Here is a 26,636-nt window from a genome sequence, read left to right as displayed (position 1 = left end):
GATCCTGCTAGTGAAGGCAGGGGGCTGGACTCTGACCCTTTGAGGTCCCTTCCAGTTCTGAGATATACCTCCCAGAAACTGCCAGCACAAGGCTGTTTGAGCTGGGCCCAGGCCACACCCCACCCTTTAAAACCAGTGTTGTCTGGAAGAGGAAGCCTTGCCCTCTGGCCTCACTCCCCTCAAGAGGGAGTGAGTATGCAATATGTGGTCTAGCCCTGGAGGGGATTTTCTTTAGCAATTGCCAAGCTGGGACTTGCCTTTGGGCCTCACGCCCAGCCATCTAGCTCTGGAGTAAATGAGAGCTGAATGTGGAGTTCACTCCTACCTCTGAGACTGGTACTATCAGATCCAATCCTCCTGCCCCCTGAGGCAGAGATCTACCAGGTAAGCTGAAAGGAGCTAGTGGCAGTGGGAGTGTGCAACTCCTTCTGGCTTCTGACATGACAGCACAGGACTCTGCTGTGGGAATGAATCATTTACAATCAAGTGGCCCAACAAAAGACAGTCAGACAAGGAAGATCAATTAACAAAAATCATCCAGTTTCTATTCACAAGGAAAAAAGCTCCAGTCCATCTTTTTATTTTTTTTGAAAAATTTCCTGACATTACAGAACTAAACTGAAATGTATTAATATTCCACTCTTACATTTCATGACAAACAGAAAAACTTCATGAGCCAAAAAAGGGAAAGCTTATAAAACTAAGATATGAATCTCAGCATTTTAACAGCTGAACAGAGAAAGGAATTAAAATGCTGTAATTAAAAAAAAATCATGAGTGGATGGGTAAAGCGTGTAGAAACTGAAATTTACAAACTAGTTAAAACCTGGAATCTGACTGCTTAGAAACTACACAGATGGATCATGGGGATGAACAGCAGAAGGGGTAATGAGTGAGGCATTTGCATTGTCCTAACTGCTTCCCATTCCACCAGTCTCCGAAGAAAGCCTGGAAAAGAGCAGAGGTGGGACATTTAATACAGACTTTGCCCAGGATACTGCATAAGCTTCAAGGATGCGACATCTCCCACCCAGCTACATCCAACAGCCCCAACCTACACCAGGTCAACTCCAGAGGGTTAAAGCTGGGCTCTACTCGGGCACCTTCAAGAGAACACGTTGGGACCTGCGAGAGCTGTTTGGGAGTCTAGCCCAAGCTGTGGGTGCTGGGCGTTGGTGTCAGGCTCCCAAGAGCCTATCAGCCCCCAGATACCCAAGGTCCTGTTGCGCTAGGTGCTGCATGACCAGGCATGTTGAGGTTTGTTCTGCAGCACTGCCTGGAGATGCATGGAGACCCTGTGGTTGAGGCAGTTTTGGTGCTGTGTCAGGCTGTCACAAGAACTGTATTGAGTGGCCAGATACAGAATGACAAGAGACTGGGCCATGCTCCAGCAGCAGCTCCTTCCTCTGAAAGAACAGAGACAGCACTGGATTCCAGACTCCCTGGTGACAGCAGAGGGTCCCTGGCAGCTTTCCCCAAGAGCAGGCTATCTTGCAGGATTGAACCCTGGGCACCTGCTAGGGTCACCAGGGAGTCAAACTAGCCCCGGCCCCCATCAGACTTGAACCTGCATGTGGAATTGATTTGCATTAGAGGGAATCAAGAAAGGAATATCTGGAGGGAGATTAGCACCACTGGATTAAGCCCCTCCCCCACAGAGGTGCTTGAGGAGGGTAGCATTAGCCAGCTGCATCCCTGGGCCACTGGTGAGCACTTTCCAGCTAGGCTGATCAGTCACCCTGTTGCTGCTAGACTCCCAGAAGTGGGTCCTTGAAGTTTAACCAGGAACTAACAGCACAGGAGAATTGTCCCATGTTGGGTCCTGGAAGACTAGAGTGGGGAAACTCTGCCAGCAGCCAGAAGTCCAATCTAGAAGTGATCTTGGATGTAGGTCTCTGCTAGACACCACCTCTGTACCTAGAGCATCTGCCTGCCTCTATCCCTACAACCAGTCTACAATGACACCTCCCTATTCCCCACCCTGCAAAGACAGACCCATCATCCCCCACTGCAGATTCTACCACCAGGTCTAAGGGAGATGCACCACATTTTCCAGCCTGGCAGCTGGAGGAGCTGAGCAGTTGCCATTTAGACACTAGCTAGAAAGGGATGTTTACAGAGGACTTTGATGTCAGTAGGCATTTGTCAAAGTGATAGGGGCTCAGCATCTCTCAACCATCAGGATACTTTAACTTAGGTGCCACCCTTGAGGCACCAAGCTTAATATTTTGGCCTTGGTCTACCAGAGTCATTGCAGCAGCAGCTTATTCCTGCCAAGTCTGAGCCAAGCTCCACGGGGAAAGGGGCGGACCCTCAGTTTGTCACAAGCCAGCAACACTCCTTGACAGGTACAAGTTCCTCCCCCAGTGTCCAGGGCAAAGCTCTCCTACCACCTTTGGTCAGGGCAGGGCTTTAGTCACTGGTTTGCTCTCTTTTTCAAGTCAAGTCCATGGAGGTACAAGATGTGGCCATGGAATAAAGACCACCACCAGGAACTACCACTTGGAGCTAGGCTGGAGTGGAACCAGCTAACTCCTCACATCCCCACCCCTTCCTGTGAGGGGCCTGGTTGTGAAGGGCCAGAGAGGGACGCAGTATTGCAGCATAGTTTTAGCCAGTCAAGTTATAACCCAAGTCAGGCCACTTACCTTGGTCTGACATGTGCCAGTCTCCAATGCTAGTACTAGTTAGTGGAGTGGCCTGGTCTGGCCAAAGGATGCAGATGGCTCCATGCCAAGAGAAGACTGGACAGCCGCTGCTTAGTCCCACCTCAGGGACTAGGTGTAATTTCCCTTTCAATAAAGGGGCAGCCAGGATACTCAATGCTTCAGTCCAGGCCTTGCATGCTACCCTAACAGACCTTTGTACTTCAGGGGGTATACAAGAGATGTGGTACTTTTTCCATATCTGCCGAAGAGAAATCTAACTATGAAGCAGACAAAGTGGAGCTGCCCTGTCTAGTCACACCAGCACTGGGTCTTGAGGGAAGGGAAGTTCCCAGATGTTGTTCCAAATGCTCAATACAAGTATTTCACAGACAGGCTGCTAGTCTCCAGGGACAGGCCCTTATGTAGGGGGAGATGGCCTGGACCCTGAACAGTGGCAGGGCCTTGCGAGGCTGCTCTGGTGGAGACCCACCCAGTTTTTGGCAGGCAATTGGCACCTACAGGCTAAGGAATTTCCTTGGGGCCCTTTGGACAAGCTACTCTTCTCCCTCTGCTACATGACATCTGGAATGGAAACAAAGGAATCCCCCATGAGATTCTGGCTTCCAACTTTGATCCAATCAGCAGGGTCTCCACAAATATGTGAAGGAGCCTTGTAGTCTGACTGCTAGAAACATAACTGGAGGCTGCCTTCAAGCCAGCAGGACAGGGGAACCCGGTCTCTGTGACAGGAGAATTCAAGGCAGTTAATGTAACTGGAAAGGGCAGCTGGGGATTGCCAGCTTCCTGGAAAAGCTGTGTTAAGAGGAAGCAGCTCCCTGCACCACAGCGGGCTCAGACAGAAGCCAAGACTGAGGGCTCCAAATCTGGCCCTCTTTCACTCCAGGTGTATGACACCCCCTGCCCAGAGGGGACCCCTTAAGGGCCAAATTTCAGAGCCCAGCACATCTGGCTGACACACCCTCAGTCAGACCCCAAGCTCTTGCTCATGTGGGATAGAACCTCCCAGAGTTCAGTCCTGATCAGAGCAGGTCTGCTTTTCACCAGCCCTCCCACCGCCCACGTGGCAGCTGAGCCTCTCACACTCACTCAGATTCTCACCTGCAACTCAAAGGCAGCACTAGCAGTTTTACAGAGGGGGGAGGTGAGGGCAAGGAGAATAAGTAACTTGCCCAAGGTCAGAGCAATTCAACAGCAAACAGAAGTCATCGCCACACCCCTCGTCTGCTCCCCTGCTTCTGTTTTGTTGCCTAACCTGCATTGCAGAAGCTGGACACGCAGCCTGGGACAAGGCAGCAGAAGGGAGGTGGGAGCAGCCAGACTCACAACTAAGATTCTTTCCAGCACACTATATAAAACAGACTCTACGAGCCTGAAGCTGGGTAAAGAGTGGATAATCTTTACTTAATGTGGTTACACTACATCACAGAACGGTGTAAATTACAGCTCAGAGTTAAACTACTGCAGAAATGAAACCGCCAAAGGATTTGCACTAGTCAAGAATGAAGGGCTCAGCAGGCCAGCTTGGAGATCCAGGAAGCCCATTAACTGTTCCCACCAATGGGATTGAGCCAATTCCACCTGTCTAGGCAGCTGCACACTGGACTCCAGACAGTGCCCTAACCCTTCAGCCACCCCCCCACCCCCAGTCCTATGCTAAGTTCCATTTTTAGTCACATGGAAATCTGACCAGTGCTGCTTGGAACTTTCTAGAGTCACATGGTTGCCTCAGGGTTTAGTTTCAAAAGTGCCAGAGAACCCACCGAAAGCCAGCCTCTGAAGGGTTAAGTGTGGCAGCCCCAGGCTAACGAACAGGTGTCCTGGGCCCGGGGGGGAGGAATTCTGCACTTTTCACCTGACAAGTGCAAGACTCACTGAACTACTGTAACAGAAGGCCAGGGGCCACTGGGTCAGCACCAGCTAGTAGCCTCTCAAGGAGCATAAAGAGCCACTTTGGTCCCTCCCTGCCCTGGGATAACCAATAACCTACAGAGCAGGAAGAATGCTAATGGATCATTTCCAACTCCAGGGAAGGCGGGTGGCGCGCACCTGCAGGGAAGGAGTGTCCCAAGTCAGATCTCTATTTCAAAGACACCAGAGATGTGCAACAGCTGTTTCCAGACTGGATTGCCTAGTGCACACAGGTATGAAGTGACTCTGGGACAGTTGGTGCCTTTAGGGTCTCAAGGCCCAAGGCCTTTAACCCACAGCTGGTTGTGGTGCTGTAGTATCTGGTATTTGACAAGAAAGGCAGGTAACCAGCCCTGAGAAGTGACTACTGCTTTAAGCCATTGTAGTCCCTCTACAACACGAGGAATGAAGCAGCTGTGTTTTGCTTAACTTTTAGAACCCAGTACTGGTGGAGTTGGCCCTGCCCGAGCAGCCGTTTGAATGGCTCCAGCTGTACCATTCTTTTTAGCATTAGTACAGTCTTGTTTGGTTTCTGTTCTGTCTGGGATGGGGGGAAATCCTGTGGCTTGAACCTCCAGGCCTCCCAGAGGCATTCTCTGCTCTATGGGGGTGTGAGCAGAGCTGCTGGGGGAATTTAAGGTAGGATTCATCTAGAACAGTGGTTTTCAATCTCAATCTGGGGTCTGCAGATGGGGTCTACTATTCCAATGGCAATTCCAACTATGCTGGGGTGCTTAACTGCTGACCTCACAAAGAGGTGCAGAGGATTCAGGAGTTTTAGCTCCATGCTTTTGAATATGAGCATATCTACCTCGTGGTACTGATTAGGAGTCTAAGGCAGTCTAGGAATCCCTGTGTGGCCATGTTAATCCAGCACAGGGGCAGGGATTCACATCTGCTCTCATTACTCAGCTCGGAACATTGTTAAGAGTCTGGCCAGAGGTCCAGGGGCATGCTGACAATTGTCAGGTGCACAGCTGGTTTGTCCCTATCACATGGGGAGATGTAATTGCCGGTCCCCCTCTCCATTCCAGCACACATCAGCTGGCTGAGCAGACACTCTGTGGCAACTTTATTACAAGCACAGACAAAGAGACAGGTTTGGCTGAACAGCCTCTTTAGCAACTTAACCAGAATGCAGTTAATTGAGAATCTTTTATTCATTAAACAGACCCTCCTATCACATTTTCTTCATGTAGCAATGCAAACAAACTACTAAAAGCAACAGCTACAACTACATAAAAATCAAGGAATTAAACAGATCACTAGACTCCAGGACTTGTTAGGATACTTGTTAAATTGTCTCTCGACCTACTGAAGGTCACCAGCAAAAAGAAAAACTCCATTCTAAGAAATTACAAGCTCACTTTTTTTTTTTGAAGTAAAAAAATTCTTCCAAGGCTCCTCTACGGAATCCCCAGGCTGACACCAATCTGCTGTTCCTTTACGGTCACAAGCAGACACTCAATAAGGAGAGAATCTCTGTTTTTCCGTTTTCAGTTTGTTAGTAACACATGGCATAGCTGAGGTGGTGGAGGCACCCTTAGCAGCAGACACAACATTTAGAGCCAGGAGAGGGACGGGTTTCATGCCAAGCAGACTGGAGACACAAGGGGCGGTCGGAAGAGGGTTGGGGAGGCTGGAGGGTGCGTCGGAGACCCCTGCTGTCGCAAGCGACGGGGTGGTGGTGGAGGAGGAAGAAGAAGAAGGGGTGGAGGGTTGAGAGAGGTTGATGCTGAGGTGATCGGGGATCGTGACGGAGGCTGTCTGGGAGGAGGGTTTAGCGCTTTCTAAACTGTAACAGAGGAAAAAGGAACAAAAAAAGGGTGGGTGGATGGGAACACCACAAAAAAGCACAGGAGACAAACAGCTTAAATAGCATGAGCCTAACCTGGAAACGCGAGGCACTCACTCAGGGTTCTAGCTAAAGCAGCTCAGTCTCCTCTATGGCCTTGGAGCATCCAGCGCAGCTAGTGCCCGGCTAAAAGTTAAGTCTAAAACGCAAGTGTGAGTCTAAGTGACTTGTACTGTACTCAAAGGCAGGAGAAAAAAGTCAACTGGTTTAAAACTGAAAGACGCAGAGCAAGCCCTGTACACTAAGCCACTTCCCATAACTAGAAATCATCTCTGGTTCAGCCAGTTATTGGCTTGATGCAGGTATCACTGGGCAAAATCCTATGGCTCAGTCTATGCAGGCAATTAGATTAGCTGATCCCAGTGGTTCCTTTTGGCCTTAAGAGCTAGTTAAAGCAATTGGAATACTAGAATCTTACATCTGGACAGATGTAGCTTCTAGGAGCTGGGATCATGTTGAATCCTTTTCTAGTGAGGCCTCCTCAGAAATATTTTGAAAACTTCAATTAAGTCTACAATCAAGGATTTACAGCTTAGGTTCAAAATACAATGCACCCTTCAGAAGGCATCATCATTTTAAGAAAACTGGAAATCTCAACAGAAGCAGCCTAAAGGCATTTTTTGATTGACTGAGCAACAGAAAAATCTAGCAAGAAAATCAAGTCAGCTTTTTTCCTTTCACAGAAAAGGAGTGGAAATCAATCCCACCTCTAAATGGTCTGGCATCAACATTAAGCACAGCACTCTGTACTTGCCACCTTTAAAAACCAATGTTCAATTTAAAACTGACCTACAGAAATGGCTATGGGAAGGGAATTATGTCTGCATTTGCCAGCATGCTCCAGCAAAGCCAGTTTTGCTGTATTGGATTCATGTTTGGTTTTGGATTTGGTGAGTTCTCATCTGAGACAGCTGACACCCGGCAAGGTTTTCAGAAGCACTGCAACAGAGCAGGCTTCCCAGCCGAGACTTGCTCCCATGGCAGACAGACAAAAGCCACATGTTTTTGGCTCATTAGAATTTCAGTTCAAGATGCAAAGAAACCACTTTCATAGATAACCAGAGTATGCCTGAAAAGGAAAGACACCTTATAGGTCACTCACTAGCTACACACGAATCTTTAACTAGATAAAGTCCTGACAACCGAAGTCTAACCACCATTAGAGACACAGCCTTAGAACTGCTTGCTTTAATAAGCTTTAAGATCTGTAATCCTGTTTTGCCAATTGACTAACTTGAGTCCTACATTACCAAAGAGTGGATTTTACTGATGCTAAGACCCAAGGTCAAATCAATCCCTGGCCCAACCAGAGCGGGATCAATTAAACACGCTGTTCACTGGGGCATCTGCAACTGTTTCACAGCTCACGGCAACAAGTGCTACTTCCCTAAGGAACCTGAATGCCCCTAGCTCTTGTGCAACCTGGCAATCTAAGTCAGCCTGGACACAGAGCAAAATATTGGCCCTGCTAAAGTCAGTGAAAAGACTCCCATTGACTTCAATAGAGCTGGCAGGTCACACTATAGGTAGGGGTTAGTACTGGGATATTTAAGTCCTGGACCTTTGTTCTCAAGCAAAGAAGCCACACAAGCTACCAATCAATGTAAAGAAGCAACTGCTAAATCTCCTCCAAAAGGAAAGGTTTGGTGGGGCAGGGAACCATTTCAAACATGGTCTGAACACCTAGTTCCTATAGGAGAGGATCCTATTCCATGCCAGAGTTCTAGCAAGTACAAGCTGAGGCAGAGATAAAGCTGTGCCATGTGTTACTGTGGTTGACTAGAAGAAGAGTGCCCAAAAGACAGTCTATGGAAGCCTGGCAGGGGCCAGTGTTTGAATTTAGCATTGCCAGAGCTCACTGTTTCAGCCTGTAAGTCAAAGCTAGGCCCTAGACCTATGTAGCCACAGATCCTAGGCTTGAGCCTGGCTCTTAGTTTGCAGCATAATACAGCTGCAGGAGGCTGCATGGGAGGGAGGGAGAGAGAGAATCTAGGACATGCGTGCCCAGCTGCTCTGCCCTAGGTTTTTAATTAGGGAAGTCTGAGTTCTCCATTAAGCTAATGCTTTAGAGAGCTGCAGAGAGCCAAGTGCCAGCTCAGCTCTTTGACGAAGCCTGTGGAAACCTGCAGCAGTTGTATGCCGCAGTGAGTGCTGCCATCTGACAACTGCAGACCTCAGCAGCAGCTCGAAGCTAGTGTGGTTACAGATGGCAGCTCAGGGAGGGAAGCATTAGCAGGAAAGTTCCTAATGCACAGGCCTCTCCCAGTAGCCATCAGCACAAGGAGCTGCGCAGTGATCTCAAACTGAAGCAAAAACCACAACAGCAGCACTGGTACCTTCGTTCTTCCTTTTTAAAGCAGCTAGCCAAGAACTGCTGCTAACAAGTGTGTACAGCTCAGGACAGCTGCCCGTAACAGATTTCTTTGACCAGCTCATTACCAAGCTGACTCAGTACATTAGCACAATAAAATGTATGATCAGACTAATCAGATCTACGCTTGCCACAAGACACAGGAGGAATCTTCCTGTATCTCCAGCTACCTGGTCCTCCCCTAAGTATATCCCAGCCTGGCTTATGGGAAGGAATAACTGGGCCTGTTAGGACAACATTAGCCAAGCTGGGTTAATCTGGTATTTTCCTGAAGCTGTTGGGAGCCCTAAGCCTTCCACATTCTAGAAGGAAATTTCATCATAGGAAGCAGGAGAGCTGGATTCTCCAGCAGTTATGAGGGAGGAAGGAATGATGCACCAGAAAAGTCAGTGATGTAAGTACTTGTATCACTTACACCCTCGGCAATACAACGAGGGGTACTGCTCCTGAGAGCTACAATCCAGGCAGGTGAGCAGATGAGATACTGATATTGCCCTAGTTCAGATTGCAGAATACTTTAGTCATGCTGCTCCACCCCCACATGCACTTAAACAACCTGCCATTCAGAGACTTACCTGACATTAATTAGATACTGGGCCAGGCTAATGCTGGCTGCAGATCCAGTTATGGTAACCTGCCTGTCAGTAGATCCTTCCACTGGATTGGCAATTTTGATCTGCGCCCCAGACATCTGGCGGATCTCATTGATTTTGGCGCCTTGACGCCCGATGATGCAGCCAATCAACTAAGGGAGAAAGTGTTTCTAGTTACAAATTAGGTCAGCCGAGAATAAGGTTTAACATCCTTATATCTTCAGTACTAAGCCTGAGGACACCCTCCTTCCCCCCACTCCCCTCCAGTTGGCATAACTCTCACCATCTTACAGATGAGAAAACGGGTAGTGAGGTGAAGTCCCCCCCTCCCCGTGAACCACAAATCCCAATTCCCAGGCTCCTGCTTTAGCTATTCATCACGTGACAGTTTGACATTTATCTGTTTTGCCAACTGCTCCTGTCCTTGGTGTGTTAATTGTGAAGCTGTACAAAGTGTTATTTTTTTAGTCTTGCAGCCACAAAAGCCATTTAATAGCACCCCTGCTTTGGGGCTAGAATAAGGAATAACCAGTCTGAAGAGAAGATTATACTCTGCAAGAGCAGGGTGTAATGGACTCCAATTAGTAGCAGTTTCAACTAGGTGTTCCCTGCATACACAGCAGTTACACTGTATGCATCCCCCTGCAGAGATCACCCATTCTTGTGTTACCTTAGAGAATGGGTGCTAGACCCCTCAACAGACATAGGTTAGACACCAGGAGACACCTGGGATGCAAGGGCAGCTGAAGCAGAGGTATCATCTGTGTCTTTAGACATGATACCTCCCTCCTACTAACCTGAGGGCTGTGGAACAACCTGTATCAAGAGAATGTTAGAAGCACTGATGTCAGAGGCCTGTTCATTTTGTTTGTGGTTTTGTACAGCTGGCCAGGATAAGTGCTAGGAAATGCACAGCCATGCACACTCCGCTTCTAATGGAAAATACTGCAAGACAGTTCTGGGGAATGGAAGCCATTTGCTTTCAGATCCCAGCATGGATCCTGACCTGCTCTGCCAGCTGCAGATCCCCAAGATGCTGCCTGTGGGATACTTACATCATTTGGAATGGTGAGTTCATGAGAAGTAGTTTGAGCAGATGCATCCAAACCTGCTAAAAGACAGGAAGAGACCAGGACACGGTTAAGATAAGGCAGTGGGGTGTCCTGGTGCAGAACAGACACCCGACCAGTCAAGCCAGCATTTGCTGCTGGTATCATTGCTACCTTGAAGCAGGTTTAACAGGAAGGGAAGAGCAAGCTGTAAGAAGTTACTCCAACCCTACCCCCCAAAACAGTCCCCAAGATGTACCACCACAGATCTTCCTTCCGATCAGGACAGTCACAGAGCAGCACACTAGCTGCATGGGCTCCAGTCAGTCATGTGGCTCCCATGCCTGCTGGAACCAGACTCCCCCCTCCACCCCCAACTGCCAGCTTTGGAAGTGCAATGCAACCCCTCCCCAGGACAGCACAGCAGGGTGATGCTACTCCAGCTAGCTGGGTGCTTGATGTGGAGTCAGTCTGGTGACAGATGGGGCAAAGCACACTCTTGCCAAATCTCACCCTTAACAGGCCCCTCCCTACATGCCCCCATTTCCAATAAGGCTAAAGGAAGAGTCCGTCCAAACCAGTTGACTGCCAGCTGTGGCCATCACTAACCCCCTGCAAGCTCTTCTCCCCATTAGGGTCTTGCCTTTATATCCTGTGTTGAAATAAGGGCTTGAGGCCTCCAGACGTAAGCGATCACAGTGACTGCCAGGAAAGCAAACCCTGCCCCCACCCCCATGGCTACTACAGCATGAAGGTGAGGTGCACCACCAGGAGCGGTTTGAAGCATCAGGATCTGCCACCAGAGATGAGGGGTGAAAAACTAGTGACCTGATCCAGTCTAGCAACAAATTATGGAAATTCCCCTCCCCAGGAGGAGGAAAAGGTTAGGAGTCGCCACAAGCCCACAGCTTTCTAGAGGGTGGGTTAGCCAAACACTGATCATTCCAGGATGTTCTGCTCTGTTGGAGAGATTCCAGCTGGCCTTCTGCTGTGTGGGGACGGGAAGAACAAAGTGCTATCAGGCCAGTCAGTACATACATCCCTTCCCAAACTCCTTTAGCCTGTGTACGTTGCTGGCAACTTTTCCCTAAAGGCAAACGAGACTGACCAGTATTAATACACAATAGAATACTACAGATTTTGTTTTTTAATCATTACCCCAATAGCCTTTCACCTCTGGAGAGCTGGATTCAATGCCTGTTAAGATACAAGTGACAGTGAGTTTGGTGGTCTCAGCCTAAAGCCTTAATGGACATCTTAGCCATACTACAAACGACACATTCGCTACAATCAGCAGTTGACTGCTCAGGACTGGAATAGCCAGAGGGGAGAGGGTGTTGCAGCAGGTCAGACGTGAGGTGCACTGGCAGAGCTGCAGAGGATGGGGTGAAGGAAGCAGCATGAAGGCCCTGCCTGTTTTATGCCCACCTAGCACTCAAGCTGCCCCACTCAATCATAGGGTCAACCTGAGATGTTTGGCAGAATGGTTACCTGGTCTGGACACACTAATACACTAGCGAAGATTAAACCATGAGGTTGCATTACAGCAAGGCCAAGCGGTGATTCGTGGGCTGTGCTTGGGCCTGTGCTAGCGTACGGAAGAAATAGTGAATTTCCATACCACTGAATCCAGTGTTGCCATGAGACATTGGAAAGTGTGACTGTTGCATTGCCAACTGGTGCAGCTTGGTCAGCTAGAAGGAGAGAAAGAAAAGGCAGGTGTCAGGAATTTCACAGGTTCAACCTGTCCAGGAGTCAGTACACATGAAACAAAACAGACATGGAGTCACCCAAGAGGCCCACCCCCTTGGAGGCAGAGGAGAGAGCTGGGTAAGCAATGCTTTCCCTGTGCAGAGATGGGCGTGGAAGGGAGGAGGAAAGCACTGCAGGTGCAAAAGCCAACACCCAGTCCCAAGTGCCCTGGTTAATTGAGGACAGCTGCAGTAATTACAACAGGAATGCTCCAGAGACAAGCACAAACAGGTGAGATAAACAGACAGGATTGCAGTGGTGCTTCACACACCATGCAGGGTCTGTCAAGCATTTGGAAGGTAGAGGTATGTTATGAAGGGAGACCAGGATAGAGTCAGTGTTTAGTCTCCATATCCGCCCCCATCCCCTGATCACTAATTCCTAGTAGTCCAGCTGTTTCTAGCCACCTCTTCTCTGCCCTAGCCCCTCCCTGCTCTAAAATATGCCATGAGCAGAGATCAGCCTCATTAACCCTGCCTCTAAAAAGTCAGGAGCACATCCACCTAACTTTGCACCTAAGCAATAAGGAAGGGTGACAGATAGAAGGGAGATGCTCACACAGCAAGTCAGGACACCAGGACAGCTAGAGTATAATAGCTTCATTGCTCTGCTAAAAAGGGGTGTTTTACTCCAGGCCCAGCATTAGCCAGTCCTCCACCTGGAGAGTCATTGCCCCTGCCCTGCAGCCACCCCAACAGAAAGGATCGATAACTTGATGCATTTAGCATCACATGGAGACAGTTGCCACTCCCCCTCACTAGTTTGCTATACCAGGTGTCCCATGCCCTGCCCTGAGAACCACAATGACAGTATACCATGCTGTTTGTTTTGTTTTGCTTTCTCTTTACGGGCTTTGCTCTGTGCCAAATTGGAGAAGGGGAGAGCTGGAGCTTGTGTGAAGCACCAAGCTCAGGGTGTCTGTGTGTATGTGTCACACGCCAAGAGGAAAGGGGGATAGATCTTAGATTAGTTTGAAATGGACTGAAGGACGTGCAAATAATTTGAGGGTTTTTTGGTTTAAAGATCAGATTTGATTTCAGACCGAGCTGACTGCTAGCATTGAGAAAGCACGGAAAAATTTTGGAAGGGAGAAGGGGTGGATTTGAAGACAAGAAGTGTAAACAAAACTTACATCTGGCTGTGGAATGGCATACTGTCCTTGAATGGTATAGGCCTACAAAAGGAGGAAAACAGTCCTATTAAAAACCATCGGACAGCCACCCAGTGACAGACAGATTTCAACTAGCCAGGAAGCCAGAAAGCCAAAGTGGAGAATTCTTGAGGGGAGGGGGGGCAGCAAAGGGGACATAATGCTGCAACAGGCAGGGGCTGTTACTTGAATTGGCCATATGTGGAATAAGGAGGGGGAGATGATCTGGTGTGTTGCCCCTCCTCCCCAAGAAGAGTCAGACACGAGAATAAGGGTTGGTTTCTTGGTGAAGATGTAGAGTGTGTAGTGGAGAGTCAGACAGTGCTTCTAACCCTCCTGCCCTGCACGTACACCCCCACCCACCCCCAAAGAAGGGAAAGAGCTTTATTCCCTTCAATCGCCATAACTTTGAAGGGATTTTTTAGAAAAAACTCCATTCACCCCGCTTTAAATTCTCACTACTCCACACACCTAAAAACAGCACTGGATACACTACAGCTGAAGGTAATGCTAATACTAACTGATGCAAAAGGCAATCAGGAGAATGAGGCAAGAGGCTGACCTGCTGGTTCCATGTATTTTTAGATTAAGGGGGAAGAAAACCAGAGTTCAGATTCCTACTGAAGCTACCCACAGAGGGTCAGTCACTGAGCAGGGACTGGTTGGCTAAAGGGAGGACTTCTCACTTCCATGTCACTGCAAGAAATGCAGCCCAGGCTGGAACTGACCAAGCTGTTACCATGCGCTGGCTGCTGGGTGGCCTGTGCGGAGAGGCCGGTGGCCTTAATCCAGGTCCCAGTGGACAAGAGTCCACAGCACAAAAAAGCCACTGCAATTTTTGCCACCCTTGTTGGCAGTCTCAGAGAGGCCAAGGATTGAATGGGCCATGGAGACTGAACTCCCCTCTCACCTCTTGAGGTGGTCCCTCCAGGTCAGAGTTGAGGCACATTGATGGGGCGGTGTGGGGGTAGCTTGCACTGCCGCTGCTGTACCTGTCCTGTGGATAAATTAGAGGACTTCAGTCTCCAGGGCTGTCAATCCAAAACCTTCCGCTAATACGAAATTCACACAGAAATTACTCTGGTTTAGAGGGCTGACCCTGTGCTAGACAAACTCACGGTTCACTCTGAGCTGCAAGTTAAGCATCACTGCCACCGAAAAGCACGAACACCACCACGAGCTTGCCAGGGAGCCAGTCCGAATGTTAGTCTGGCGCTGGGTGCGCATGGTGGAGCCAGGGGAAGAATGCAGCCACAAACGAACCTGCTCCTCACTGCTCTAGTGGCAGGGAACTCGCATGCCGCAAGGCTAACCGCAAGTACAGTCCTCTGTTTGCAAGAGCCAAAGAACTGGGCCACAATACCTTCCAATCACCTCCCACGGGCCATTCCACTGGCAGATAGCTGCCTAACCAGCTGCCAAAGCCTTGGAGAGTAGGGAACTGATTGGGGGATCAGGAAAGGGAAGGGAAGGGACCAAAGCGAGGAACAAGAACATGACAGAACTGCTCCCAAACTCAGACTGTTGGGGGAACAGCAGGCTATCCCAACACATGGCATATTCTCATGTAGCTCTGGTTCTAGGGAAGAGCTCCTGTCTCACTATGCAGCTACTTGTTACTTCGCTGTATTTACCTACATGCACCACTATCTGTATAAGCCTCATGCAAGAAAGCCCCAGGCACTATGGAAGGTTTTTTTTATTTAAACTATGTAAGTGCTACAGGCTCTGGTATTGTATTTGCTTTATGCAACCCTTTTAGTGTGGAGGTGCTGACTGGTTGAAGCACAATCCTTCAAGTATTACAGCCCGAGCAACCTCAGGTGTATTCTCAGGAAGTGGGATTCTGGGGCTTCCCAAGGCCACATCCACCCTGACCACTCACACAACTGTCTGCCTGAACTGGTGGCCAAAGTACTCAAATGGAATTATCTGCAGGACAAGCTTGAAACAGCAAAGTGACTGAAATCACAGAATCTGCCTGAATGGGATTTTTCCAAGCAGTTTTGAAATGTCTGATGTTAGAGATAAGAGGTGTCACGCCATCCTGTCTTGTTAGAAGGCCTGTGCTACTGGTAACAGCCACAACAATGCCTTGCTTCATAGACTTGGTGAGCACTCAACTATACGGTCACATGACTGGCACAGTATGCCCAATACATGACATGTTTTAACTACCATCCACATGAGTCCCTGAAGGCATGGTGCTAAAGTTGGTGATGTGCCCTCCAGAGTCAACTTGATACAGAAATGGCTAAGACACCAGTGGTCTTGCTTGTTTCAGAATTGGACACCTGCATAATCTGGTGGAGCTGGGAAGATCCTTCCTCCTCCCTGTTTCTATTACGAAGTCTGACTTACCCCTCATTCCCCAATGGGCGGTCAGAAATATTATTGCTTCATTCTGCTGGATATCAAGGCTTGCCACCCAGCTAACACCAAATTTTAAACAGTGCCCCAACAGAAGAGGTAAATCTTGTATTTACAAGATCAAGCTTTGGCGGTTTGAATGCCACATACAGGATTTGGACTGGCTACTCCAGCACCAAGCTTAGAAACTGTTTCCCCTGAACCTCTTTGCCCCTTCTACAATAACCCCTTCTGCTCCTCAGTGTCCAACTCCTACTGGAAGCTAAGAGGCTGCTGAATGTTCAGAGCAGCCTCCAGAAGAATCCAACCAAAGCAGCAGAAGTAGCTCTATACTGGCCAGGTAGGCAGCGTGGCTGACAAGCATGCACAGAGTGAGCTGATGTGTGCTGGCAATGTTGCAACTTGGTAGGTCACCTTCTCTCCCGCACCCTATGCCCAGCAAGTAGAGGAAGGGCCTTACCTGACCGCCTGCAAAGATGACCGGAGAGCTGGATGGCTTGGGTCGGTATGGGATGGTAACACCCTTCGGGGGAGACTGGGTTACAGGAGAGTCGAAGAGGAAAGAGATTAGACTCCAGAGAGACTCACCGGTACTCGCAGCTAAGGACTTTCTCAAATGCTTAAACATGAAGCCTCTACTTTCTACTCCTACACTTAAAGGAAATGCCGTGATCGGGAGTTTTAGAAACCAGCCTGCTTGGAGTTGGAATGGTCTAAAAGTCCTGTCAGTGGCTCAGGTGGTTCAGTTTCTGGATAAGAGCTGCTAGTTACAAACAGCAATTCACTTCTCTCTCCTTACTGCCCTGGTGCCTATGTCATGACACCCAGCCAGCGTAGGGGAGAAGCTGCAATAGGAATATCGCAGTGTCAGAGCCAGCCATGGTATTAGGCACTAGCCTGGTGAGTAAAAAGTTCTGGTTGATGCGGTGAAGCCATGATGATTGCATTGTGGTGCCATCTGTCTGACTGACACAGTCAGGCAAAGCCAAGGACTCCTGAACGACCAGCTTCTTGACAAGCTCATCTTAACCTTGGTATGGGCAAGTCTGTCCTAACCGGATGCTTCTGTGTTTCACTTTGAAAGCCACAGACTGACCCTAAACCAATATGTGACTACTCTCCTGCCCCTACAAGGCCCCAGACGCCATTTCAAGCAGGACCAGTTTCTCTGCAGTCATGGAGGAGTCCAAGTCAGTTCACATTTAATAAGGTTGTCAGCCAGAGTCCAAATACAAGGCTAATGGCATCTAGCTTGCCCTTTGCCCCTCATGCTTTCTAGGAAGAGACATTGAATAGGCATTTCAGGTGCCCTTTTGCCAACATGTCTGCCTCCCCCCCCAAAAGGAAGCTAGCAGCTCATCCCTGCAGCTCACCTCCAGCATGACCACACAGATCTGTTTGACGCACTCAATGATGGACTGTGGTATCCCAGCAATGGTGATAGCTCTCTCAGTCGAGTTAGGCAGCATGTCTCCTGCCACCTGGACCTGCGCCCCTGTGCTCTTAAAGTTTAAGATTAAAAATAGAAAGTCAGGCACGCCACTCTGATCATGGTATCCAGTAGCAGCAACAAACCCCATGCTTTCAGTTCTACCCTCCCCCACACAGCCTCATTAAAGTGGTTTAGTCCAGGCTGGAATTATTCAGCCATCAGAACCCCAGGGCCAGGACAAAGCTAAAGCTAAACTTTGCCTTGATGTGCAAGTTGAGGCTGTGTCTATGACCAGTGAAGCTGAACTGAATTATCTCTTTGGTGTCTGACCTGGCAGTTCACAGCATTAGGTGGCACATGCATGCTTGACCACCTTAATCCTCACATTCCCTCAGCCTCATTTTGCAGGTGGGGAAGTGGAAGCACAGAGAGGTTAAACTAGTTAGTCATTCATCAAGCAAGTGGCAGATCTCAGAACTGAAACCCAGGAGTCCTGCCTCCCATTCCCCTGCACCAACTAGGCCAACTCCCCCTCCCACTGCTTTAGAAAGGAGGGTTCAAGTAATCAGGCTGGGACTGGTGTGCATAAGCAGAGCTGGGGAGGAAAGGAGGGGGATCTTTAACCACACCGACTCCACTATGCCTGGCTCCAGCTACTGTATTGGTCTCAGTTTCAAAAGCACTAAAAATAAGGTGCTTTTCAAGGCAGGATGATGCCAAGTCTCTACTATGTAGTATTCAACCCAGCACTTATGGCATGGGGAGGGTGGAGCGAAAAGATGTCTCTACAGAGAACACTCCTGTTGAACTGCAGCTACTACTGGAGTTGAAAACTCCTCTTCAAAGCAAGATCCAACCCACAAAAGACTAGTCAGAGTCAGCAGGTGCAAACCTCTCTTATCTCCTTGATCTTGCAGCCTCCTTTTCCAATGAGGGAGCCACACTGGCTGGCAGGTACCACAAGCCTCAGGGTGACAGGAGGCCTGCTGGCAGCTGTGCTGTTGGTCATTGAGCTGCTGATGTCCTAAAAGGATAAGGAGTTACTCAGAGGGATGCCTTGGGACAGCAGCGTTTAGCAAACTTTGCTAGTTTACCCAGTCTCAGTCCACCATCGGATTACACAGTACAATGCCCTGAACTCGGAGGAGCAAGATCCCTGTACTAAAAACTCGGATCACCCATGCCTGAGGTGCAGCAGGGAAGCCACTTCACAGCAGTGGTACAGTTCAAGAAACCGACATCCTATTGAAACTGGTGGGAGATGTGTAGGGAGACAGTGTAATTTAGGCTAAACTCCAGTTAGGATTGACACCTGCCTTTGCAAGGAGGACCGTGGGATCTTTAGTTACCCATGTGAGGCACCATGTTGGGGCACTGGCAATCTCCAGACAACACCCCAGGTTTTCCTTGGAGGTCTCCCATCCAATACTGATCAGAGTAGACCTGGAGACTAAGGAACTTGAATTGTTTAGCCCAGGGGTCAGCAACCTTTCAGAAGCTGTGTGCTGAGTCTTCGTTTGTTCACTCTGATTTAAGGTTTCGTGTGCTAGTAATACATTAATGTTTTTAGAAGGTCTCTTTCCACAAGTCTATAACCTATAACTAAATATTGTTGTGTGTAAAGTAAACAAGGTTTAAGAAGCTTCATTTAAAATCAAATTAAAATGCAGAGCCACCAGAGCCTTTTGGACTGGTGGCCAGGACTCAGGCTGTGAGTGCCACTGAAAACCAGCTCACGTGCCACAGGCTGCCCACCCCTGGTTTAGCCTAACAAAACACAGGCTGAGGGAGATTGGATTGTTCTATAATATATCAGAGGGATAAACACCAGGGAGGGAGAGGAATCATTTAAGTCCAGAGCCAATGTTGGCACAAGAACAAATAGGTATAAACTGGACATCAGTAAGTTTAGGCTTGAAACTAAACAAAGGTTTCAAGCCATCAGAGGAGTGAAGTTTTGGAAAGAGTAGCTAGGGGAAAAAAACTTGCTTTTAAGACAGAAGCCGATGTGTTCATGGAGAAAGTGGTATGATGAGATTGCCTACGGTGATGTCTCCAGCCACTGGAGGTGGGCCATGTGGGACAGTAGGTAAGGAGGCCTCTGAGCTACTAGAGAATTCTTGACCAGGTGTCCAGCTAGTGAGGCTGGCCCACATGTGCAGGCATAACTGACTGCCACATTGGGGGAATTTTCCCCCTGTCAGATTGGCAGAGGTCTGGGGGTTTTCCTCTGCAGCATGGGTCACTTGCTGGTTTCAACTAGAGTAAATGGTGGACTCTAATGTGAAGTCTTTACATCAAAATTTGAGGACTTCAGTAATTCAGCAAGAAGTTATGGGCCACCTACAGGACTGGGTGGGTGACCTAGGTCAGACAAGATCACGATGGTTGCTTCTGGCCTTGAAGTCCTTAACACCCTGCTTAGTCTAACAGTATAGCCACCAAGCAGCGGCTAAAACCTATTACGTCACAAACTCCACCTAACTGGGAACTCCATTCTCCTGCTCTGCATAAGGGCATCAGACAATACGAACAAGGAAAAAGAGTAAGTTCATGTGCCTTTATAGCAGCTGCCAGGAAGTTTCCAAGTCAGCCCTAAAGCACTCTCCTATATTAGCTGGAGATCAGCTGCTCCCACAGACCCCGATGTTCCTTGGAGGAACATCAAGAGGACTCCATACATGTCTACAGAGGCACCGAGTTATTCGGATGGTTACAATCAAGAGGTTTACAGCTTAAAAGCTACAGGGGATAGAAGAGCTTGGCTGCTATATGTTGTGAACCCTGCAGATAAGGATTCTAGTTCAGCAGGAAGCTACATGGAGTATGATATGGGATCAAATCACTGGCTAATCCAAAAACAGCCTCTGAATAGCTAACCTACCAGCTATTATATACAATAGCTGCTGTTTGTGGATAGGAGGCAAAGAGGAGCCAGCAAGGAGGCCACAGCTTTACCAGAGCTCACCCCCATCTCAGGGGTCTGAAATTAAAAAGCTCTGAAGCTCACTTCTCAGTTTGCATTACCAGAAACTCAGCAGTGGAGTTCTAGCCCTGCAATCCAGTCATCTGCTCCCTTCTCTATTAATCTGATCACTGCAGCTACACACAACTGGCCCCTAGGATTGTCAAGTTATGTTTAATAGCACCCACCATGTTAGAGCTGCATGTTCCCATCCTGCTGACAGTGGGACATTTCCACTGCTCAAGGGCAACAGCTCAGGCTTTGCAAAGCAAGCCTTATCCCAGGCATGGGGCCAGTGTTCTCAGGTTACTGACACGCAGCTACTGGCTGCAGGCTCATGGTTTGACTTGGGCACTGGATCTCAAAAGTGAAAGTCCCATCAAGTGCAGAGCCCAGGCAAGGACACTACTGCACAAACAGAGAAGAGCCTATCTGGCTGTGGAGAAATCGCTGAGCATTGACATCTGGCTTTTTTAAGAAGCAACCTCCTTCAGCAGGATGGGAGGCTGCCAGCTTGGACATTTGTTCCACCGACTAGATTAAAGTCTAGTGAGCCATCAGAGCCTTTTGCTTCAGGGCATAGCCGTCACTAGGTGTCAGGAAGAAACCTTGCTGCCTTGTGGGACAGTACTTCACTCAGTCTACTGGAAGGGAGGAGTGTTACACCCTCTGAAATAGCTTATTGACCAGGCAGCCCACCAGATTTGATGATCACAATACCAAATTCCGAACATGCTCAGCATTCCCAGAACAAAGTTGGATACTTGGATGTAAAACTGTGGGCTTAACAGCCATGAATCTCCCCCGCAATGAATGTTAGCTAGCCAGATTCTGATATAGTTCTTGGGCTCAGCCCTGGTACAGAAAGGGACTGCCAGAGGTTCAGGTCAGCATAGCAACTCATACACAGGGCTGAAGATGCACTGCTGAAGTCTATAACCCATGCCTAAACCTATGGGCTCAATTCATGTTGCTCGTAGTTAATGTTTCAGGCACGCTGGGGCTCACCATGTCCTCCTGAGTACACCACAGACCCATACGAGGTGCAGGGGAACACTGCCTCACCTGCACAGCAGGCTTCTGCAACTGCATCAGTTCACGAATACAGGTGATTTTAAAGAAGATGGGGCCTGATTTTACACCCTTGTAATTCTGAACACCCATAAGTGACCCAATACATCAAGGCTGCTAGTTAGGGCAGCCTGCGCCAGGGGCCAAACAGGTAGCCCACAGACGATCCATGCCTCCCTTTCTCTCCATGTGCCACATCACAGCAGGGATACATCATTCCCTGTGTTGACAGTCCCTTCACCCAAACCTTAGCTACACTGCATTTGATTCAAGCAGAGTTTGCTCGTATTCCAGATTTGAAATATTTTGAGTGACTGCAGCAATTACAGCTGGCTACAACAGTGCATCTGTATCTAAAAAGGGTTTAGCCAAAGTCTTTACTCTAGCTGGCATAAAAGCAATTAGGTACTTCTCTGATCATTCCCAGGACCCACTCCAGCACTAGAGACCAGTAAGTAGAAGAAACATGCACCTCTTCCAGTTTGTCAATGATCATAGCAAATGCTTTGAAGATGGCATTGGTCGGACCAGCAAGAGTGATGATCCTCTCTGGGCAGTTCCCTTCCGAGATGTTAATGCGGGCACCACTCTGGAGGAACAAAGTGAATGTAAAGAGCAGAGATGCTACGCCAATGGGACTGACACCATGCAGCAGTTCCACTTGGGCTGGCAGGGCAGTGGATAATGTTACAACAGTCAATAACTCCATTACCTGTGTGCAGTGCCTAGCACAATGAGATCCCTAAGTGCTACTACAACACAAATAATTTCTATTTCATACCATGAAATCCACTCCCCCCTTTGCTCTGCTCTTCTGGGCAGCCATCTTAGTTTCCATCTGCTAGATAGATGCTGAGATTGGTCAGAAGAACTACATTTCCCAGAAGCCTTTCAGCCCATAATGAGCTTATTGGCTGCCAATACAACTGCAACTGTTGAATCCCTGCTTAAGACTTTGTACAAGGGCCCCCCCAAGATCTGGTATTATTCCACCCAAGTTTCTCTCAACTGATTTAAAGACCAGTTTGTGGCCACCTGCTCCCCAGAACCTACCTCTTCGCGCATCTTCTTTACAGATTCTCCTTTCTGTAGGGGATGACAAGAGAAAAGGAAGAGACTGTCAGTGTTACTGAACTGCATAGATAAGAATAAAGTAAAATAAGGATTAAATTTAGTCATTTACCTTCCCAATGATGCTCCCAACCTCCTGCAAAGGGGACAAAGGCACTAGTCAGTTCTTAAAGATTACAGGACATGGGTTCAGAGACAACATGGGTGCAAGCTAATGGTATAAGTTTTCCCTTACTGATCAAGACCAGTGTGAAGCGTAGCAATTTCTTTCAATATGAGATTGTTTTAGTAAGCCTAGTAAGTCTCACTGTTCTCCTTGTGTGTCTATAGCGATTTGTGTCTCTGCAGTGATTAAAAATGCTCCCTGGTTGGAAATAGAAGCTAAATTCAAACTGGACATAAAAAAATTATGCCTTAACAGTTAGGGTAATAGTTATTAGAACAGTTTGTCAACGGTCACGAGGGATTCTCATCACCAGCAAGTTTTAAGTGGAGATTGATCTGTTCTGGGAATTATTTTGGGGAATTCTATGGGCTATGTTATACAAGAGGTCAGAGTAAATGAACACAATGGTCTCTTATATGGTTTTGGAATCTATGAATCTCAGTATAAAGTGGAAATAAAGTGACAATAAACATTCTATAGAGTGCTTGAAGTTCATCCCTCCCCAATACAAAGTGTTAATATCTTGTACCTTGTGAGTTTAACAGAACAGATGCCCCCCGCACTCTGAAGTTCTGCTAGTTTCTTTACTGATATATTGAGATTTCAAAATACTCTGCTCCAACAGTCACAAAATATCCTTTTACCAGGAACAGACCACATGCCAAGAAGTTCCCAGCATCAAGAAGCTAATGGCTCTAATGAGCCATTTCAAAGAAACATTAGGCTGGGTTTATTTAGCATTATTTAAATTACTAGACTCCAATTGGGTTACAACAAAAAGACCCATTCTGTATAGGAATGGATCTTCTGATCAGACAAAAAAGAGTTTCCAAGACATTTGCTTACGACCCAGTTTCACCAGAGGTATAAAGAGATGATATGGCAGGTACCTTTCCATGCATAAGTAGTCGAATGGTAAGTGTGACATTTAAACCACCTTCAATAACACCGGTGTCCATCTTGAGCTGTGTTCTGACTAGTCAGGCTTTGTCAGTGGTCAAATCTTTGGTCGCTGGGGGATAGAAACTATAACAGAAGAGAGGATGTCTCATGACATGCTTTGAGAACACCCAGTTCATCTTTGTTTTTTTTATTATTTACAAGGAACACAAACATTTTAAGGATACACTTTTCTACATGGTTCACAATCTCTCTGAAGTATAGTGAGGCCGCTCTGCATGATTATTCCTCTAGAGGGTTAGCTCAATCTGACAAGAGGAGTGGATAGTCTCTTAACTGAGCAGCATTGACAAGCTGTCAGAACAGATTTGAGTGTATTTACAATTGTTAATCATTTGGCACTCAACTTGCACGCATTTATTTGTATGCTAGAGACTAGTGTGCAGTAAGCTTAGCTGTTTCCCAGTGTGTTAATTCTTATATGAGATGTTTGCTTGAGCAGATCTGCTGAATCAAGTGTATTGAGCAACTAACCTAAACTCCCCACCCCCTGGATGCCAGAACCAAAGGTTGTAAAGAGATCAGTTGTCACTTTCCATTCTCCATCTCCCTCCCACAGTGCAGGCAGCAGCGTCAGTGGATGAGGTCTGTGTCCATTCTCCTCCCTGCTTCCCCACCCTTCAGCCTGCAGGAGTCTTTGTATACGGGTTTGCCCTAGTTTAAGGGCTTCTCTACACTTTGAAAAGAATTTGGATGAGGGTAGGGTAGGAATTTAAAAGTGCAACAGCTACTCTAGAATAAATCCACGTGTGGACATTTTAGTTCCAGAAGAAGAACATTTTATTCCTGTTTAGTTTAATGGATTAAGCTAGGCAGGAGCAAAACCAAACACCCCAATTCTTATAACTAGCTATTCACAATCATTTCATGGGCAAACAAGCTCTGAGGTTAACATTGATAAGCTAGTTTACATACTGGTGATATAACCCAGTTGAAAGCCAATTTAAGCATGCCCACATAGGGCTTTGCACCCTTTAATTTAGTTGTTGGCTTAACTTTAGAACTAATTTTAGTTAACTGATGCAAGCTGCTTGCAGATGAGCCTTTACTGTGGCAAAGCAGTGAGGTGCTAAAGTTTAACTTCCATCGTGGGAAGAGCTAACCTGAGCTCAACTGGCAGAGTTGTGACCTACAGTCCCAAATGAGGACTTGCCAACTGGGCTCTACAGCAGCACAGCCTTGTTTCCAGGGTAACACTATATGAAGAAAACAGACAACTAGGAAAAAGGTTGTGTTCGCTCTCTATTATGACCTCAATACAAGTGTTTCTTGGCCCATATTTTCAAGACACCATCTATATATAAATCCCCATTACATCCTTCTAAAGTAGGGAAACATCCCTATGTTCTAGTTCGGGGAAAAATTCCAAAGAACAGGATGGTCTTCAAGTCTGTGGCAGAGACAAGAACAGAACCCACTGAGTTCCTATTCTCAATCCCTTGCTGAGTCCAGATGATTACACTTCTTCCTAGTTTATTGATAGTACAAGACTCATCTGGCCTTATTACCACCATTAGGAATTTCAATAATTTTTCTAACAAAATTAGTACATTTCTACCCAATTCACATAAATTAACATTAACATGCTTTTCACTAAGTGGTTTTTGCAATTTGTTAACCTTTTCTCCCCACCGCAGTGGTTTCTAAACAAAAAAGGTTATTTTTTTTTGTTCATGAAATTTAGATTATCCAGCACTGAACATCTGATCAAAACAGATTTTTTTTTTTTTTAAAGACATTTCTGAGTTCTCATGTTATGACTCTAGGTTTGCTAGCTACTAGGATCTGCGATTGAGACTGCAATCAGTCAGTAGTGATATCTCCAACCATAACTAGTGCACAGAGGAGCAAGATTCAGTGTGAAAAACCAGATTTTAGTTATTGGGGGTGGCATTTCCTCAGACCCAGGACCCTTGAGACTTCCCCCAGAACATTTCATTACTATTGGCCCCACCACCCCACACAAACTATAATGTAAACACTCCCCCCGCCCCCGAGAAGTTATCTAAAACGGTATTTTAGGCCTGCTCCTTGGGGGAGGGCATTACAAGTTGGCTTATCTTTCCCCACACAATATATCCGAGATATGCAAGGGATTCTTTTAGTTAGTAAATACTCGAAATAAATCCTTAGTCTGAACAGCCAGCTGAGCTCGTCCGATTCCAGGCGCTTTTAAGCTCTTTATTGCTTCGTTGGAGTCTCCCTACTTTAGGATGGGGGGGGGGGGCAGTAAAGGGGCACAAAGCTACCTCCTACTCCCTCTCGATATTGCGCCTCAATCTTTTTACTCCGCCCTATGGATGATTCCCCCTTCCCCGCACTGCAATATTTGCCCCAAATGGCGATCGACGGTTATTTACTCAATCCCTTCTCACACACCCGCCAGTTCCATTCCTTGCCCCCTCGCCAGGGATGGGGGTGTTCACTCCGCTCCCTCTCTCGACTCCTGCCCCCTCAATAATACGCCATACCCATATCAGCTCACAGCGCAGCAGGGGGTTCAGATCCTGAGCCGCCGCCTCGAGGAAGCGGGGCCCCGTGGCCAGCCGCGCGCACAGGGCGAGGGGGAGGCCGCCCGCCCTGTCCGCCAACCAGGCACACTCGATCCCCCGCCGCAAAGCCCTTCCCCCTGCGGGCGCCTCCCGCCCCCCGAGGCCCAGCTCTCAGGCGTCCGCCATGTGACGCAGCGTCCCCGCCGCCTCCCTTCCTCCCCTGTCCCCCGCCCCGCGGCCTGCTCCTCTCACCGCCTCCTTCGTGCGCAACAGCAGCGCCGCCCCTCCCCCCCGCCGCACGCACACACTCGGAGTAGGCCGCACTAGGCCGCGGGCGCCTCCTCGGCCTCACGTGACAGCGGAGCCGGGCTAGGCGAGGGGGTGGGCGGGGAGCGGGGCTACGCGAGGCCGGGGATCCGGGCGGAGAAGCCCCGGCTGCCTTACCTGGCGGCGGGGTGGCCGAGCGCCCGGCCGATCGGCCGCTCCGTAGGCGGAGGGACAGGGAAGGGGGGAGCGGGAGGAGGGAGGGCGGGTGACGGGGTCTCCGGGGCGGGCGGAGGGAGGAGGGGCCCCCTCGGAGGGGGAGGGAGGAGGCGGGGAAGGGAGAGAGCCGGGACGGGCGGGCGGGATGGCGGCGGCGGGAGGAGGGCGGAGGGGCTGCGGCTGCTGCTCCTGCTGCGGCGGCCTCGGCGGGTCTGGGAGGGGGAGGCGAAGAGCGGGGCGATTTCAACCCCGCCCTGACCCGGAAACGGACCCCGCCAC

At 48.5% G+C, this 26,636-nt stretch overlaps 1 protein-coding gene across 25 annotated transcripts; it reads right to left on the bottom strand.

The window, feature by feature from the left end:
• Positions 1–559: 559 nt before the first annotated feature.
• On the bottom strand, positions 560–26,636 carry PCBP2 (poly(rC) binding protein 2). 25 transcript variants are annotated; one of them, XM_032786741.2, is made up of 15 exons: positions 26,319–26,636; positions 23,313–23,448; positions 22,369–22,392; positions 22,239–22,271; positions 21,658–21,774; positions 18,042–18,173; positions 17,091–17,219; positions 16,178–16,252; positions 14,258–14,344; positions 13,330–13,371; positions 12,067–12,139; positions 11,604–11,642; positions 10,452–10,507; positions 9,379–9,548; positions 560–948 (listed from the first exon to the last, which is right to left on the bottom strand). In XM_032786741.2, exons 2-15 carry the CDS (start codon positions 23,379–23,381, stop codon positions 912–914), a joined length of 1,083 nt encoding a protein of 360 aa, XP_032642632.1. In that variant the 5' UTR covers positions 23,382–23,448; positions 26,319–26,636; the 3' UTR covers positions 560–911. The 25 variants fall into 25 exon arrangements, with proteins under 25 accessions (XP_032642632.1, XP_032642633.1, XP_074917158.1 ...); XM_032786742.2 differs by having other exon boundaries at positions 10,452–10,504; positions 26,319–26,631; XM_075061057.1 differs by having other exon boundaries at positions 10,452–10,504; positions 26,127–26,566.

The sequence above is a fragment of the Chelonoidis abingdonii genome, chromosome 26 (assembly GCF_003597395.2).
Source record: "Chelonoidis abingdonii isolate Lonesome George chromosome 26, CheloAbing_2.0, whole genome shotgun sequence".
In the NCBI taxonomy this organism is placed as follows: Eukaryota; Metazoa; Chordata; order Testudines; family Testudinidae; genus Chelonoidis; species Chelonoidis abingdonii.
Note: the sequence above shows the minus strand (reverse complement) of the source record. Positions and strands in the feature narration are given on the sequence as shown.